Here is a 20,206-nt window from a genome sequence, read left to right as displayed (position 1 = left end):
GTAATATGCAGGGAAAATATAGGTGTTACCCAGATTGTACCATTTGTTATGAAAATATTTTTTAATCTTGATAGTTTTATACACCACAATTAAAATTATCCCATACAGATAAAGGCAAAGATATGGGACTCTTTTTCAGTGTGATAATTTACTTTCTTTTAAGAAATGACTTTTAGAAAACAACAAGTGGCTGGCGCCGCAGCTCACTAAGCTAATCCTCTGCCCGCGGCGCTGGCACCCTGGGTTCTAGTCCCGGTTGGGGTGCTGGATTCTGTCCCGGTTGCCCCTCTTCCAGGCCAGCTCTCTGCTGTGGCTCGGGAGTGCAGTGGAGGATGACCCAAGTGCATGGGCCCTGCACCCCATGGGAGACCAGGAGGAAGCACCTGGCTCCTGGCTTCAGATCAGTGCAGTGCACCGGCCGTACTGGCCATTTGGGGGTGAACCAACGGAAGGAAGACCTTTCTCTCTGTCTTTCTCTCTCTCTCTAACTCTGCCTGTCACACACACACACACACACACACACACACAAAAAGCTCTCTAGCCAGAAAATGTTGAGATTAAAAGCAGCCATTCATGGTTATGTCGTTCCAAACTGTCAAATTGGTGTATGTGTTTGAACAACGCTGAATTAATTATTTTCTAAAATGTTTTATTATGCTTTTTAAAAAGCATAAGGCTTAACAAGTCTTTTTGATGCATCAGTACTGAAGCAAATATTGCAATATGGCTTGTACCAACCAAAGAGAAATTTTGGCCATAATGACTATGTTCTCTAGCTGTGCTACCATACACAGTGTGGCTTTTGAGAATTATCAATGTGGCAACTGCAAATCACGAAGTGATTTTTAAATTGTATTTAATTTTAACTAACTTATCCCTGAAGTTATATTTATGCAGTATGATTGGTTTTTAAATGGAAATTCTAAAATTGAGGATTATTATCATGTGGTTTATTTTTCCCCTGGAATTCTGGCATATAGGGATTTATATGAAAGTAAAAAGGAGGCAACTCTTTTTTTAATTATATTTTTTTAAAGTTTTATCTTTATTTACTTTAAAGTCATAATTACACACAGAAAGAAGGAGAGGCACAGAGACAGAGAGGTTTTCCATCCCCTGGCTCACTCCCCAGTTGGCAGCAACAGATGGAGCTGTGCCGATACAAAGCCAGGATCCAAGAGCTTCTTCTGGGTTTCCCATGTGGGTGCAGGGGCCCGAGGACTTGGGCCATCTTCTACTGCTTTCCCAGGCCACAGCAGAGAGCTGGATTGGAAGTGGATGCTGGCACTGCAGGTGGCAGCTTTACCTGCTACAACACAGCACCAGCCCTTTTTTAAAAAATTCTATTGTAAAGAAAACTAATTTTAGCACAGTTCAAAAACTAACCCAATAAATATCAAAGCCTTATAATTTATCCTGATTCCTGATTTGGGAATAAAATTACACATATCACATCTTAATTTTCTTTGATTTTGAAAGACAAAAGAGAAAGGAGGGAGGGAGAGACAGAGAGAGCAAGGGGCTACCGAGAGCTCCCATGTGCTGGCTCAGTCCGCAAATGCGTGCAACAGCCCTCGGGCTGGACCAGGGCAAAGCTGGGAGCTGCAGAATCAATCCAGGTCTCCCACATGGATGGCAGGAGCCTAATTACTTGAGCCATCACTGCTGCCTCCCGGGATCTGCTGTAGCAGGGAGCTGGGTTCTGGATCTGACTCCAGTGTGAAATAAGGGCATCCCAATGGGCATGCTAACCCCCAGGCCCAATGCCCACTCCAGTTTCCCTTGAATTGTGATCAAACAAAACAAGCAAACAAAAAATTAAAAACAGCATTCCCTAAGAATTCGAAGGACCTTCATTTAATCAGCCAGGCTGTTGTGTAGGTTATTTTGTTAAAATACAAAGATTTCTGATGGAAGACTGTGAGAATAAAGTAACTCTTGTGCAGAGTGACTTTTTAGAGCCCTTGCTTGAGAATGAGTATGACTGAGTGGGCAGGAAAGAGAAAAATACCTGGTTAATGTGTAACAACACATTCTCTGTCCTGTGTATGTGTCACATAAAATTACATTTTAACTTCGTTGTGAGTTTTACAGTCCTCCAGGTTTAACCAATACGTGATCAAAATCACATTAGGTAGTAAAGAGTGTGTGGGTAGGTGGATAGCTAGGTGGGTATAAATCCCTATAAAATCCATTTTCGAAGATATATGAGAGCTATTGAAGTTTGGGCAAAGCAATTTTACCAATTCACGTTCCTTGTCTAATGCCTCTGGGAGCTCTTACAGGGCTTTTTACCTAACTCCAGGGTAGGTTTGAATCAAGGTGAACAGTCAATTTTTTTTTCCATGTACTATGTGTATTATTAAGGATTCTTTTACCATGGAGTGAGTTACTTATACTGCAAACTAAGAAATTAATGAACAAGGATACCACTCATGAACAGTAAGGTTTATTGAAAAGCCAATATGGGTTTAGTAGGGTAATGAAGGGCAGTGTTCTCCAAGGACTGCAAACCTATTTATTGTACATCAAATTTTATTGACTTGAAATCTTGCTAGAAATGTCCATTTACCTCATCCTGTATTATGTGCTTGAGACCTTTAGCAATAATATCAAAATCCAGGTGTAGTAATGAAGTGGTTATGCAGTAAAACTATTACATGTTATAATTTGAAACAAGAGACTTTACTATTACATTCACTCAAAAATGGAAGCAGTATAGGACATACTCCTATAAATCCATAAACATTGTAAATAAAATCCACGTACTTCTAAAAATGAAATCCACCTACTTTTAAAGTAAAACCCCTGTTAAATCAACAACAGGAGCCACTGTGCACTTGCTCCCCATATTGTACCTCTGTCCTTAATGAGGTATACTATGAGAATTAATGGTAAAACTTGTCTTCAAACTGTATTTTATACTTGTTTGTCTGTGTGAATGCAAATAGTTGAAATCACTACTTAGTAAAGAGTTGGTCTTCTGCATAAAAAGTCAATTAAAAACTAATCTTAATGGAAAATGGAATGGGAAAAGGAATAGGAGATGGGATGGGAGTGTGGGTGGGAGGGCGGCCATGGGGGGAAGAAGCACTATAGCCCTAAAAGCTGTATATATGAAATTTGTATTCATTAAATAAAACCTCCAAAAAATAAAAAATAAAGTAAAACCCCAACATCTATGCCATTGGTGGGTGACTGTCCCAAAAATGATTTATAATTAGTCCCTTTAAAATTATATATGAATTTATAATTTTTAAATATCTAGTGGCATATAACCACACTGTATTTTTCAATTTTCTATTCATAATACTTTTATTAAATTTCTTGAGGGAAAAAATAAATGACCTTCTAGAGAGGGTTATTTTATCATGAGACCATTTGTAAAAAATTAATAGGGCATTGTGCCTGGTAATTTATCTCCCATAAGTCTAGATATCTAGTATGGTTTTAATTTATTGAAGCTGAAAAATATGTGAATCCAAATGAGGTCTCCAAATATTTCATACCACTCGCATTTTATCCAAAAGAAGATAATGGTATACATGAATTATGTAACTGATATTACTGAACTTGGTCAGTTGTAATTGTTTTTCTTTGTTTTTTTGTTATTGTTGTTGGTAGCAAGAAAGTAAGAGAGGCAAGAGAGTATTTGTTTAAGATGCACTCAGTAAGCCCCATGATTTAGCATTTTCCATGGTGAAGGGATGCTGGAGGGTTATACTTAACTATACGATGGGTAACTTGTCAACTGAAGAAGAAATAAATGTATAGACATATAGGACAGTGGTAGAAACAAAAGTAATTAGTAGTAATTAATAGGTAAATAGTCAGTGATTTAGTTTCACAGAAAATGTTACTACCAATGCTATTTCCAGCTCCAGAATTTAAAAAATCAGGGTAACCGACAGAAAACGTGCTGTAAGTTGAGCCTTATGCACGTATTCTTTGCTCCTGTTGGTGATTTATTGCAGAACCACTTCATTACCACACCGGGATCGTGTGAAGGCTGCTGAAGATGTCAAACTAACCAGATTTGACCCTCTCATACTCCCATGTTCTACAAAGCAAAGTTCTCCAATCTAGTTGTCTGGGGAACTGTGTTGTGGCTATGCTAGTGAACTTGGACACTCACACATAGACTGAAACAAGAACTTGAGTTAGAAATGTCATATATGGGGACATGAGCACTTTTAAGAGACTGTCTTCAATCTCGCTTTAACCTACTTTCTTCTCTGTTCTATTACTAAATGACTGTTTTGTGTGATCTTTCAACAAATGCTAGATTGTGTAAGAAGATGCTAAAGGTACACAGAGATGTAGAATTGTATGTGTGTGCATGTGCAAGCTTTTAAGAAGAGACAAAGGACACAAGCTGGAAGAGAATAGTAAAATAAAGAAAATACTGATAACAGACAGAGTCTAATGAAGTAGCCCAGATAATAAATGCCACAGAGTTCATTAGAAAGAAGAGCTATTTCCATCCAGAGGGATCAGACAATCTTCTCTGAGGAGATAGCACCTTCATTATCTAAAACACAAAGGATTGGGAAGAGTTTCATGTGTTACAATTAGGAAAAGTGATATTTAATTGAGGGAAAAGAAGACATATTAATGGCAGGGTAGATGATGACAGAATAGAACAAAAGGCAGTTCAAGGGCATAATAAAGAGAGCATTTTGACCAAAATGGGAGGTTCTGTTATTAGAAAGACATGAAAAATAGTAGATTGGGTCAGATTGTTGAGGACTCCTTTTAATAAAGTCAGGCTAAAGAATGCAGAGGCGACTGTTAATCAGTCATGCTGTTTTAAGCAAGGGAATAAAACAATAGGTGCAAATTTTAAAAGGTGAATTTGGTAGTTACAAGAACAATAGAACTTCATCACTCGACATACTTCAGAGTTATGAGAAAATCTTGGTAAGAGCTAATCGTTAATTAAAGGAATTATTATAAGAAGTGACTTGAAGGAAAGCAAACATTCATCTCCAACTCATACCAGTATATTCTCAGAGCAGTAAAGTTTAAGGGAATGGGAGGCAAAATAGTTTACTGGTGAAGGTTGTGAGATTCCAAGTTGGGCTTCTTGAGTTCAAAACCTACTTTGATTTCCACTTACCAGTGATGGGATCTTAAGCCAGTCACTTAGTCTCTGAGTGTAAGGTTTTCATGCAAAAATTAGGGCTGATAATAGTATTTACAAAATAGTGTTACTGTTAGATGTTGTGTATATACATATATATGTACATATATATGTACATATATATATAAAATGTTAAACAATGCTTACTGCCCTTCAAGTACTACACAAACATCTATTTCTATAGAATAAATATATATGTATACCCAATATTTAAAATAATTTATTATTTAAAAAGTAACACATCTTTGCTGCAGAAAAAGTAAAAATTCAACTAACACAAACTATAACCCAGAAATTGAGTGTTAAACTTTCACATACATTGTCCATATCATTAAATTTACATCTATATCACCTTTTAATGGCTGTATAGTATTTCACTGACTGAGTAGTCCATCAGTTTGAACCCGTACCTGATCCATGAGCACACAAGCTGTTTCAAATGTTTTGTGTCTGTGTGAATGTTCTTGTAGCTTGATATAAGTACACATCATTATTGCCATATAATAGAGTATTAGAAGTAGACTGTCTTGTCTAAGTGTAGGAATATGTTTAAGACTTCAAAGATGAATGCAAAATGCCACTTCATGTACTCCTGATCCCGTTCTGCAGGATATTCCAGCTTATTTGGTTATCAGAAGTATGTAAGTCCCAATACTTGGAATAGTTGCTCTTGTATGCCATTTTTGTATTGTAATACAAGATACTTTTTAAGATGGCTTTTAAGTCAAAATTATGAGAACACTCACATATTTTCATTATTTTATGGCTTTGTTATTTATATCTAAAATTTCACTCACCTGGTATTTACTTAGCAATTGTATGAGACAAGATTTTAAAGTTGTGAAAATTCACAATAGCTAAGACCTGGAACCAACCTAAATGCCCATCAACAGTAGACTGGATAAAGAAATTATGGGATATGTACTCTTTAGAATACTATACCGCAGTAAGAAACAACGAAATCCAGTCATTTGCAACAAAATGGAGGAATCTGGAACACATCATGTTGAGTGAAATAAGCCAGTCCCAAAGGGACAAATACCATATGTTCTCCCTAATCGGTGACAACTGACTGAACACCAAAAAGGAAACCTCCTGAAGTGAAATGGACACTATGAGAAATGGTGACTTGATCAGCATAGCCCTGACTGTTAATGAACAACTTAATACATTATCCCTCTTAGTAGTTTTTTTGTCTGTTCTACTTAATATGACTGGTTTAATTCTGTAATTAATACACAGTTATTCTTAAGTGTTAAAAATTAACTGAAATGTGATCCCTGTTAAACATAAGAGTGGGAATAAGAGAGGGAAGAGATGTATAATTTGGGACATGCTCAAGCTGACTTGCCCCAAATGGTAGAGTTAAAAACATACCAGGGGATTCCAATTCAATCCCATCAGGGTGGCATGTACCAATGCCATCTCACTATTCCAAGTGATCAATTTCAGTTCACAATTGATCATAATGAAAGGACTAAGAGTCAAAGGGAGCACATAAAAAAGTCTAGTACCTGCTAACACTAACCGATGGAATAAATAAAGGGGAGAGTGATCCAACATGGGAAGTGAGATACTCAGCAGACTCATAGAATGGCAGATGTCCTAAATAGCACTCTGGCCTCAGAATCAGCCCTAAAGGCATTCGGATCTGGCTGAAAAGCCCATGAGAGTATTTCAGGCATGGAAAGCCAAGACACTCTGGCAAAAGATCTCTGTGAGTGAGATCCCAGTGGAAAGAACAGGTCTTCAAAGAAGGAGGTACCTTTCTCTGAAGGGAGGAGAGAACCTCCACTTTGACTATGACCTTGTCTAAACAAGATAAGAATCGGAGAACTCAGAGGGCTTCCATAGCCTTGGAAACTCATGACTGGAGCATAGGGAGACTACTGATGCCATAGACAGGAGTGTCAATTGGTAAAGTCAACAACAGGAGTCACTGTGCACTTACTCCTCATGTAGGATCTCTGTCCTTAATGTGCTGTGTATTGAGATTTAATGCTATAACGAGTACTCAAACAATATATTTCACTTTGTGTTTCTATGGGGGTGCAAACTGTTGAAATCTTTACTTAATGTATACTAAACTGATCCTCTGTAAAAAAAAAAAAAAAGAAATTATCAACTCCCAACTTGACTCTCACTGGGATTAAACATGACAATAGGTCTGATCTGATTTCATCATCATTTAAAAAAAAATCATCTATTATTTTTCACTTTATGTTTCTGTGTGGGAGCAAACTGTTGAAATCCTTACTTAATGTATACTAAGCTGATCTTCTGTATATTAAGATAATCGAAAATGAATCTTGATGTGAATGGAAGGGGAGAGGGAGTGGGAAAGGGGAGGGTAGTGGGTGGGAGGGACGGTATGTGGGGGAAGCCATTGTAATCCATAAATCGTACTTTGGAAATTTATATTCATTAAATAAAAGTTAAAAAAAAAGTTGTGAAAATTCAATCAAGTATCATTCATATTCCTAAGTATGCAAGTCTTGAAATTCAACATTTATATTAAATTATTTGGAAAAATACTAAATTATTATATAAGTTGATATGTATTTGAATTGACAATATTCTGTTACTATTTTAAATCATTAGAATAATTTTTATCACTTTCTTTTATAACTGAATGACAAGACTTCTAAAATATAGAAGTTGCCTATTATAGTTATATGAAGATAATGTAATCAAGATTTTGTGTTAATCATGATCCAAAAAATTGCTGAATAAACAATCTGACTTATCTTTTTTGTCACTATTAAATAAGAATTTATGAAAGTTGGATGATAGTTTTTATTGGTTTTAAAAATTTTAGATGCATATATTTCATTTAAATGAGGTTACTTTAAAAGGTTTGCAAAAAAAAGGAATAAAGGGTGAGTTATTTTGGTACAAACATTTTTGGAACCCATGCATAATTTTTTATAATATTCATTTTCCACGAACTTTTTGAAGTGCCCTGATATTGTTTCTTATTGGAGTTGACTTCTAAATATGTATATCTTTAAAGATAATGAGTATTCAACATATATATGGTTCCCCCAAAATAAGAACTTTTGTAAAGTGTGAGCTAGAGTGTTTTCACTTACATATTTTTAGTGTAGAGTATGATCTTTTGAAATGTGTATACTTGGTAGAATGGCTAAATCATACTATTTACTGTCATATGCACAACCTCACATACTTATAAATTTTTATGTGATAAAAATTACTTTGTGTTCCAAACATTAAATAAATATAATCTCAGAAATTTTCTTATATACATTATATTGTTATTGGCTATAGGCACAATATGTATAATACATCACTAGAATTTATTCCTCCCTTTTTTCTGAAATGTTGTGTCCTTTGACTAACATCTCTCTAATATCCCAAACCTCCAGTCTCTGATAACTGCAATTTTACTTTCTTTTTCTGAGTTTGAGTTTTTTTCACTCCCACATATAAGTGAGATCGTGCAGTACTTGTTTTTCTTTGCTTGGTTTCTTTAAGTTAACATAATGTCCTCTGGCTCATCCATGTGGTCACAACTGACAAGATTCCTCTATTTTATGAATGAGTAGCATTCCATGGTGTGTATGTAGCACATTTTCATTTTTCATCAGTTGATTGACTCTTCAGATGATATCATATCTTGGTTATTATGACCAACACTTCAATAAACATGAAAGTGCAGATATGTCTTTTAAATATTGATTTCATTCCCTTTGGCTATACATCCAGTAGTGAAATTGCTAGATGATAAGGCAGCTCTAGGTTTAATTTTTTTAGAAACTTCCAGACTGTTTTCAACAATTACTGTACTAATTTACATTCCCAGCAACAGTGTTCTCGAGTTTCCTTTTCTCTATATCCTTGCCAAGGGCTTTTATCATTCTTGATAGTAGCTAATCTAACAGGTTTGAGATCATTGTGGTTTTGAGTTACATTTCGCTGATGATTAGTGATGCTAAGTATTTTTTCATTTACCTGTTGGTCATCTGTGTATCTTCTTTTGAGAAATTTCTCTTCAAGTCCTTTGCTATGTGTAGACATTGATATATAAATTTTGCTTAGAAAAAATAGATGACCTAATTTGTGTGTGGTATATAACTTATTTTTTAAATAATTAATATAGTATGAATATTGTTACTATAATAGAATATTTTCATTGTATGTACCATAGTGGATTCAGTGTATTATGTGAGTGTAATCTATTCTACTTGGGGGAATTTTGTTTCAGTTTCTCATTAGTGTAAGTTACAGAATCAAAGACTCTTGTCATATGCCTGTACCTGTAATTCTGATATTTCCCTAGGAAACTTCATAGAAGTGGAATTTTTTGTTTGAAAGGAATGAATGCTTTAAGGTTTTTAATATAATTTTATGTAATATTTTAATCTGAAATATAACAAATTTTTAAAGATTTATTTATTTGAAAGGCAGAGTTACAGATAGAGATGGAGAGACAGAGAGAGATATTCCATCTCAGTTTACTTCCCGATGGTCACAACCACCAGGGCTAGGCCAAGCCGAAGCCAGGTGCTTTTTCTGCATCTCCTACTTGGGTGCAGAGGCCCAACCACCTGTTGCTTTCCCAGGTGCATTAGCAGGGAGCTGAGTAGGAAGTAGAGCAGCTGGGACTGGAACTGGCACCCAAATGGGATGCTGGCACTGCAGACAGTGGCTTAACCTGCTATGTCACAACACCAGCTCCAAAATATAATAGATTTACATAAGAGTGCACACATCATAAGAACAGAAGTTGATAGCTTTCATAAAATTTACATACCCATGCTATGACCACTCAGATAATGAATTATAATGTTACTCTGGCAATGTGTCTCATGCTCGTTCCTTCTCATTAATTCATCCTCTGCTATCACACTGTCCCAAATATAAGCATATTCTTCTCAGTTCTAACACCTATATCCATTTTGGTTGTCTTTGAAATTTATATCGATGGCATCTGTTTGGTTTATCCTGTTCCACAATACTTTTGTGAGATTGTTCAGTGCTATTGCATGTACCGTCTCTACTTTTTCTCTAAACTATACAGTATTTCATTGTATGCATATTCCACAGTTTATCCATTTGTACATTCGTTCCACATCCTCGTGAAATACATGCATTTTCTAACTTTTTCACTTTATCCATTTTGGTGGATGTGAACTAAGTATGTTACTGTGTTTTGATTTGCAACCCCTTGATGATTAGTGCCATTTTTATATCCTCTCAAGTAAAGTCCTTGTGCTTATCTTTTGCCCTTTGAAAAAATTAGTCATCTATTTCGTTATGGATATAGTAATTCTTTGGATACAAGTCTTTTGTTGGATATATACATTGATAATGTTTTCTTCCAACCTAGGCCTTACTTCTTCTCTTTATAATGTTTCTTAATGAGTGAAGTTCAATTAATCAATCTTGTATAGTTAGTGCCTTTTATGTTTTGTTTAAGATTAAATAATTACTTGCCCTAAAATCATCTAGATACTTTCCTGTATTTTCATTTGGAAGCTTTATTGTTTTGCCTTTGACTTTGAGGTCTTCAAACAATCTGGAATTGAGAGTTTATGTGTGTGTGTGTGTGTGTGTAGTATCAAGTAAGAGTCAAGATTAATTTTTAAATTAATAGTCAATTAGCTTGATTCTATTTATTAAAAAGATCATCCTCTCAACACTTTAATAAAGTAGCATCATTGTATACAGTCTATTTGTTCTCACACCAATACTACATAGTCTTAATTAAAATAAATATTGATATCTGGTTGCAAACACTCTTAAGTTGTTGTTCTTCAAGATAACCTTGGATATCCTTGGCCTGTTGCACTTCCATGTAAATCTTAGAATTAGCCTGTCAATTTCTATTGAATACTAACTGCTCCAATTTAAATCAGAACTGTATTGAATGTATAGATTGTTTGAAGAGTGGGTAGTATCTTATGTTCTTAAAACCATATATATGAAATACATAAAATTTATTCTCTATATAAATAAAGAAAAAGAAAATAAATAGATTGAAGAGAAATGATAACAATATTGAACTTTTTAATCCAGGAACAAGGTATATTCCTCTGTTTAGGTTTTTGCTTGATTTCTTAGTAATGTTAATAGTTTTAAGAGAGGAAATTTTTGCTTTTTGGTATGACTTATCAAATTGCTTCCTACAAGCATAAGAATTTGTGCTCCAGCAAACCTCATGACATTGCTTAATTTCCAGTACTTTGGCAAATGCCTTTTAGAGAAGCCAATATAATAGGGAAATAAGCTTTAAAATATTTTGCACCAAATAAATTTGTCTTCTGATTCCAACATTTTCTAGGAACATTCAAAGTATGCTGGTACATCCCTCCAGCCAGGTAGAAGGATCTGTACTTTTATTCACCCTTAGTGGTATAATGTGTTTTCAGAATTGGTTTTTTGCCAGTGCAGTAAATGTAGTTCTAATTTTCATTTCTTCCATTACTGCCAAGGCTGAATTCATCTTCATGTGTTTAAAAAATCTTTTTGTGTTTTCTTTTCTGTGAACTGTCCTCATCTTTTCTCCAATTTTATTTTTGGTTATTGGCCTTTGTGTTATTAATTTATAGAAATGTTCTTTTATATGTTGGAAAAATGAGCCCCCTGAGATGTTACAATTTTTTTCGCAGTCTGTTGATTTGCCCTTTGTGCCTATGGCTTCCTTGGTCATTCAGAAGCTATTATTTTTAAAGCCCAGTTTATTAATTTTTGTCCGCTAATTAAGGCTATTTAACTTGGGGATGCAGTTTACATTTTATGTGGTTGATCACTCTGGATGTATCTTGCTTCTAACATTGAAAAAAACTCCAGGATTTAATTCAGTAAATACTATTGGAGGTCTATCATGTAGAGGAATGCAGCTCATCTGGAAATCAAAGCTCAATGAGGGAGGTCAATGTAAATAAAAGTGAAATAGTCTGGAGGTCAATGCTCTGATGGGGAGAAGCACAAGGTGGATGAGGATATGTCTAATGTGACATAGTAACTAAGCCGTAAAGGTAGTCTTGTCGTAAGCCATCATGTCAGCATGCCAGCCATCGCACCATTTTCTGGCAGGATTTGTTTTACGTCTATAACCAGGAATTGATAGTTTGGGAGGATTACAATGAAACCAACAACCTCAGTTAAATGCCGTACAGATTGCTGTGCTTACATATGACTCCTCAATGAAACGAGAACTATTTCATGATCAGATAAAAAGGAGTTCATAGCTCAATTTTAGATATTTTAGGGAAATATGATGGCTATTATCTCCAGGAGCTTCAGAATCTAAAGGCTCTTAGATGCTGTTAGCCGAAGCTGTAAAATGCTTTTTACATGTACTTGTGAGTAGAAAATGATACAATAAAAATAAAATGTTTAGTTACCTCGCTTTAAAGTGCTGGGGAAAAGAACTAAGTTTAGGGTGTTATAAGATTATGTATTGCAGAGATAGAATTGCATTTGTGATATCGCTTATGTCTCTCTCTCTCTCTCTCACACACACACACACACACACACACAAACAGTTCAGCACTTCAAACATAGTTATGAGTTTTAGCTATAAGACAATTATAAGCCTAACACATTTAATATTATGTTTACTCAGCTTTATAGCAGGACACAGGTGAGGCGGAGTAGATACAGTGTCATTATTCATGGCCAACTATTCCATACTACTTGAACGCTATGCTTCTCCTGTTCCCTGAGAGCCATGTACAGATCACCTCAAATAAGAGTCATCAACTCTATTTCCCATTTGTCTTTTACATCATTTTGGTCACATAGGTCCAAAGCTTGTATTCCTAATCACAGTTCCCCGAGTTGAGGTGTAGTTCCACACAACAAAGGTAGGCCTAACGCTTGCTGTTCTTCTTAATGTTAGTGTTTCCAAGAACACACTGCTGTGGGAGCCTGAATTCAGCCCCAGGCTATCCTGCATCAGCCCACGCTACTTGTTAACCCCTTACTCATGCATTCATATTCATTTTGTACAATGTATATGTACAGAACACTTCAAAGTATAAATTGTTAGCATGTAATGAGATCTTATTAAAATTCCTTTCCCTACAAATTAATTGATTATTTTGTTCATGAATGTGTCTCTTTTTTCATCCCATGAATCGTGAGTAGAAATAGAAACGATAATCATTAGTGATATCTTTAGAGAAGGATCTACAGGAGTTGTTGCAAAGTATGTGACATTGTTTAGAAGACACATTAACATATTAGTATGCTTGTCTAGTTTGCTTTGACAAAGCTCTCTTATAATTCATAATGTCATAATAGTATCATTATATAATGTATCATGCTATTTTATTTATACTAAAATGAAATGTTACATTTATATTGTTAAAATCTTATTACTATTAATGTCATTGAAGAATCATCATTATGAGTTTACATTCTTTGTTCCTGGGTATTAGTTTTTTGTTGCTTACTTGAAAAGGCCAACATAGAAAAAGATCTTTGATCCCCTAGTTCATTCTCCAAATGCTTGCAACAGCACAAATCAGGCCAAGCTGAAGCCAGGAGCCCAGAACTCAACCTGACTCTCCCATATGGGTTGTAAGGACCCAAGCACTTAAGCCATAACCTGCTGCCTCACAAGGTGTGCATTACAGGACGATAGAAAGGAAGTGGAGTCAGGACGAGAACCCAGACACTTCAGTGGCATCTGCATCTTAACCATTATGCCAAATGCCTCCCCCTCAGTATTAGTCCTTGATATACTGAAGAAAAGTGCTTTATTCTTGTTTATCCTGGCTCCTTATTGACACTCGAGAAATACCTGCTTACACTTCACAACTTTATCATCATTCACTATTATGCAGACTATTTCTTTAAGCCATTTTCAAATTATTTAATCCTTTCAGTAGATATGTGAAGCAGGTGCTGCTGTTGTTCCCAGTCTATAAGAGGAGGCACTGAGAGTTAGAGAAAACATGGTTAGAACATTAGGCTAGAGCTGGAACCAGGATTTAAAACTGTTAAACCAAAATTCTTAAAGTGGATAGTTCTCTGAAACTAAGCATTTGTTGAACCATTACAGATGCTAGCCAGCAAAGTTGCAGATCCTGGGACAAGTTCTGTAACAACCAGCTGCAGGTTTGTGTAGAGGTTGGGAAAATGTCTGCCAGACCTAAGAGCCAAGAGAGTTTGTGTAACAAAAATTGGGGGACAGGAAGGATTACTTACTGAAAGTGGACTTATGAACTTACACTGGTATTAACTAAGAAGGGTGGGATTACCTGACATGGACAAAGCTTGGAGATAGGAGAGCAGTGGAGTAGTTTTACTTTTGGATGGTTTGAAGTTAATAGTTCAGACTGGGATGTCATCTACCAAGGATTTTACAGTCAAGATTTTAACATACATTCAGAATTGTGGAACAGTGTTTTGTTGGTTTAACCGGTAATTGTTTACTTACTAACTTTCCTTATCCCTTCCTCCCTTCCTTCACTGTCTGGCTTTTATAATTAAATTGAGCATATCTCAGAGTTTTTATCTTATTGAATCCAATGACCTAACCCTCAATCCTACAATATTTAATACCATATCACACTACTTCCCAGGCTATTTAATGTTTCTCAACTCCAATATCATCATCTATATACAAAATTGGAATAATAGTACCTATATTATAGTCATTGGATGGATTAAATCTGACAATAAGTATGACACTTCCAAGCATGATACTTGCTATATATTAAACCCATGGTAAAAATAACCTATAGGAATGAGCTGCGACCTAGAGGTTAAGATGTCCACATCCCACATCAGTGTGCCTGGGTTCAATTCTAAGCTCCAGCTCCTGGCTCAAACATCATGCCAGTGTGGATCCTGGGAGGCAGCAGTGATGACTCAAGTAATTGGGTTTGTGTCACCCATGTTGGAGACCTGGATTCTATTCCTTGTACCTGGCTTTGGCCCTGGTCCAGTATGGTTGTTGCCAGGCACTTGAGAAGTAAACCAACAGATAATACATCTCTCTCTCTCATAGTTTTTTTTTTTTAAACCTACAATTATTTGTTATATACTACTCTAATCCAGATGTTCTTTTTACTTTTCTTCACAATCATCTTCTTCTGGTTTAGTTACACTATGGCTTGTAAACTATTGCTCACAAAAATGCTTGGCTCACCAATTTCCCTTCTACAGAAAAGGAGGATTTCCTTGTACAATTTTCCTTAACATAAAAGAAAGCTGGAAGCAAGTATAGTGAAAGAAATGATTGCTATACAAACAAAAATTATGGTTTGGTTTCCTTTTAATTTTATGATGCCCTGTGAATTTAAATCACTCATTTGGAATTTACAAGTGCTAGATTATATATCTGGTACTAATGCTAAATAACTTGGCTTGTTCATTTTTATAACTGCAAAGGAAGTGTGTCTGGCATATAATATACAACACAGCATTATATTTAGTAAGTGAGCGGGTAAGTGAAGAATGTACTCCTTTACTTTTATCACTTGGAGTTGGGTATGAATTTGCGTAAGTATATTTTTGAATTTCACAAAGGCATTGATGTCTTTAGAGCTAACAATTTTTGGATGGTGTTAATGATTCCTAACATATTACTTAAATACTAATATGTAACACATATAAATAAGCAATATCCTGCTCTTAAATATTAAAATCAGTACACTTGTAAAACATTTAAGACAAATAACTTTTTAAAAGCTTTATTTCTTTTTTAAGTCATAGAAATAATTTATCTTTTTAAATGCTATGACTTTCTTTCCAGGTTTCTAAAGCTTTGCCTGAGAAGCAAGAGGAAATCGTGGCTCATGTGAAAGAGCTTGGGCAGCTGGAAGAGCAGTTAAATCATCTGCTTCTGTGGCTGACTCCTATCAGGAATCAGTTGGAAATTTATAACCAACCAAATCAAACAGGACCATTTGACATCAAGGTCAGGACCCTTTGCTTTAAATGATGTTTTCTAAAAGAATGGACATACCACTGAATTAAGTTTTGAAATCATTAACATTATTTTGTATTATTAAGGTTAAAACATTGCCTTTTAAATCATAATTAGGCAGACTTTATCTGGAACCATTACAGAGGTATAGGGATCACTTCAATGGGGTCTTGAAGTTGAGGTGAAGGTGATATTGGGCTCAAATTCAACTACAGTTTGGGCAAGTGGGAATTTATAGGCAAGGATCAGTGTGGGGATCAGTGGATTGAAAATGACTAAGTGGAAACATCAAGGGTAAGGACATTCTAGCTAAACCAATCTAATAGGATTCTTGCCAGAGAAAAGGTGGGGGAATCACACATCACCTGGTGCATGGTAGAGGATGAAGAACCTGGCACAATCAGGTATCAAGGGTAGGGAGTTAGAAACTTTGTTAAAACTGGTTTTTACAAGGACATGCAACACATACACCTAGGAGAATGTTTAGAAACCTGACTTTAGCTTGGCCAAGCAAATAATCTTTGTCACCAGCATCATTATTTTTATAGTGATAATAACTATTATTATTTGGCTAGAATTGTCCTTTTTTTCTTCTAGAATGTGCTAGAACTAATGTCTTCATTACATTCAAATCACTAGATTTCCTGCATCATATTTATTACTATGCTCCATATTCCATCCCTACTTTAATTGTGCTGAATATGCAGGAGGGGGACTTCCATGGAAAGTACATATTATGAACAAAATTTAAAAATTTTTTTCACCACAATGAACTCTTTTGTATTTGAGAGGTAGAGAGGCAGAAATGGATAGAGTTCCTATCTGCTGGTTCACTTCCTAAATGCTTGCAGTGGCCCATACAAGGTGTTGAAGCCAGGAGCTGGGAACTCAATCTGGGTGTCCTACCTGAGTGACAAGGACCTAATTACTTAAGTCACCAGTGCTGCTCCTCAGGGTCCACATTGGCAGGAAACTGGAGTCAAGAATCAGAGAAACTCATAAAACCCACATAGTCCAATGTGGGATGTGAGCATCTTAATCAGTCTTATCCACTGGGCCAAATGCCCTTCCTAAAACTTATATTTTCATTTCATTTTTCCATGAATATTTTAAAGTATCCTTATATTTGTAGATACCTTATCTAAAATTAAGTTGTCTAGCAGATTGGGTGCCTACAAAATAATACATAGGCTCCTCAGTAAATATTGTAAAGCCCTCTCACCCTGGAGTTTACCTGTCTATCCTCTAGCTCTATCAAGAACTTCCCCTTATGTACCAGTCACTCCAAATCATATGGTATTTCATGCCATACCTCTATGTTTTTCTGTCTTCTTTAGATATATTCTTTGTTTGTTTCAGTGTCAGCAAATCAGAGAACTATCAGTTCTAGGATCTCTTCATTTTTCCACCTAGCTAGTACCTAGTGTCCTCCGATATTTGACTAGCACCCATTGACCAGTGCAGCTGCACTTCATCAGTACTAACTTTTCGTTATTCAATAAACAGTCCCAACAAGAAAGTACCATTACTTGGTCCAATACACAATAACCCCAGCCAGTTCTCAATCATCTTGGATCTAGTGTATTCTTTATAAGTACTTGATTCAGTATTACAAACAGGAAACAACATAAGCTCTTTATCTCAACCAGAAATGGGTTCTTGTAACCCACAGGTAAAAGTACATTTCTCTACTTTTAAATAGAATGTTTGCTTTGAATGTCCCTCTTCATTAAAATAATGAAAAGCATACTCAGTGCTAGCTGTCACCATGAAAGAGGTTTAAGAGCAAAGCTTAAAAAAAAAATCTCTTGACACAGTGAATCTTGTTGACTCAACCAATGTGACTCTAGTCCCAGTTTTTGCTGCCCAGAATGGTTCTCAAACACTGAAGACCCACATTGAGTTGTTGTGGCCCATAAGTTTCTGCCCAACAGGTCCCTGCAATTTGGCAAGAAAGCCACTCTCGGTGTGTTAATCACTTTTCTTTATGAAAGCTACAGGTCACCCAGCTCACCCTGGCTGTTGTTTCAGAAAGTCCTGGAGCTTGCCTCCTGAAGCTTGATATAAATCACTGTGGGGAGAAGCAGCTGCTTTTTCCCCTGCAGAAAACGCCTTGGCTTCAGTCCTCTGTGCGTGTTCTTTTGCATCTTGAGAGTACAGATTTGAAGAATATTCTTTTAGTCCTTTCCTTCTACTTGTAATTATATCTACAACAAAGAACGCGAACTAATATATATATATATATATATATATATAGAGAGAGAGAGAGAGAGAGAGAGAGAGTTTCTCTCAATAACCCTCTAACCCTTTTGTAATCAGGAAATAGCGACCTTTGTGAATAACTTATTAACACGTGATTTATCCATCTTTGTCTAACTTCTATCTAATTGCAGTATAATAAGTGATTTACCAAGATTACACGGAGGTTTTTGTTTTTTATGATATGAGATTTTAGCATTTATAGCCTTTGTCACTCTCTGCTTAAAGTTAAACAAAGATGGAGAATAAATTTTTGCTATGCTTAGACTTAAACTACTGAAAACCAAAACTAAAGTTTTTAAGTGGTTTGGAAGACATGCCCATTTATTTATTTATTTATTTATTTTTTATTTTTTGACAGGCAGAGTGGACAGTGAGAGAGAGAGACAGAGAGAAAGGTCTTCCTTTGCCGTTGATTCACCCTCCAATGGCCGCTGCGGCCAGCGCGCTGTGGCCGGCACACCATGCTGATCCGATGGCAGGAGCCAGGTACTTATCCTGGTCTCCCATGGGGTGCAGGGCCCAAGCACCTGGGCCATCCTCCACTGCACTCCCTGGCCACAGCAGAGAGCTGGCCTGGAAGAGGGGCAACCGGGACAGAATCCAGCGCCCTGACCGGGACTAGAACCCGGTGTGCCGGCGCCGCAAGGCGTAGGATTAGCCTAGTGAGCTGCGGCGCCAGCCAACATGCCCATTTATTTTAACACAGAGGAAGAAATTGCCTTTAAAAAATTGTAGAGGACAAGCATTTGGTGCTATGGTTACGTTAGCCTGCATCTCATGTTGGAGTGCCAGAGTTTGAGTTCTAGCTCCTCTCCTAATTCCAGCTTCTGATAGTATGTGGCTTGCCAGGCAGCAGGTGATGGTTCAATTATCTGGGGTCCTGCCATCCTCATGGGAAATCTATTCAGAGTTCCTGGCTCCTGGCTTTGACCCAACCCAACCTCAGCTGTTCTGGGCATTTGAGGAGTGAATCAGCAGATGGATAATCTGTCTGTCTGTCTCTCATTCTTTCTGTCTCTCAAATACTTATAACTAAGTAAATAAAATTTTTGTAAAAAGACCAAAAAAAATCTTAGGAGTGAGCTAATGCAAAGAAAGTAGATATACAAGCAGTCAGGTCCCTGGTATCATTTCCTAAATCTAAAGAAACCATCTGGCTATGGGGGCCATGGCTACTTCTGAAACAAAGGGCCAGAGGATTTGCCATTGGGGTCATCTGTTTACTCTAGTTGAACTCTGAGCACCTGTTAGAGAAAGTATGCAATACCTTCCGTGAACCTCAGCTTTGCCTGCTTGGCACTTTATGCTTATGGATGAAGCGCAGCTAGCTGTGTAATGAAACCAAAATATATTTTTTAACAAAGCCTTAAGGGCTCTGTTCTAATACATTGTTTATGCTGGAGTGAAAATTGACTGCACATCGCTTGGGTTTGTGCAATTTACTCCTGAAATATTCCTATTCAGGAAATCCTGCAAATAGCAATATTCATCTTGAAAATCACCTTACAGAACCCTTAGCAAGCTGAGAAACATAATCAATGAGATCGTGATGTAGAGGGTGAAAATTAGGCGTAATCACAGCCCTTTCCCATCAGTCAGCCCACTAGAAGGCATGCCTTTGAATTTTGATTTTCAAATGTAGTCTCAATTTAGACATAAAATATGTTGATTTCAGATCTCAAAAATGATAATTGAATGCTAAGATCCAGGGACCAGTTTAGAATGTCTATAAAAGATCCTATGGTTTTAATCTTTAATGAGTGCTTTCACTAATGAGCTAGAGGTATGCTATTTATCTGACACAAAACTGCTAACTACTACTTTCCAAACTTTTTATTACAATATGATGAGGGGTGGGGGAAATGCATAATTTTATGTTAAAGTTTACTAAATGA

General features: G+C 36.3%; 1 protein-coding gene across 13 annotated transcripts in view; it reads left to right on the top strand.

Annotated features, from left to right (window-relative positions):
* DMD (dystrophin) overlaps positions 1-20,206 on the top strand; it is a 2,249,390-nt gene that overhangs the window by 1,456,899 nt on the left and 772,285 nt on the right. For all 13 annotated transcript variants that reach the window (XM_070067426.2, XM_051827673.3, XM_070067427.2 and 10 more), the window contains one exon: positions 15,876-16,040. In XM_070067426.2, the coding sequence (XP_069923527.2) occupies positions 15,876-16,040 (165 nt within the window). The remainder of the gene's footprint in view (positions 1-15,875; positions 16,041-20,206) is intronic.

This window comes from Oryctolagus cuniculus, chromosome X, assembly GCF_051225735.1.
Source record: "Oryctolagus cuniculus isolate XC-2025 breed Fujian yellow rabbit chromosome X, ASM5122573v1, whole genome shotgun sequence".
NCBI classification, from domain to species: domain Eukaryota; kingdom Metazoa; phylum Chordata; class Mammalia; order Lagomorpha; family Leporidae; genus Oryctolagus; species Oryctolagus cuniculus.
This window is presented reverse-complemented; position numbering and strand designations above follow the sequence as displayed.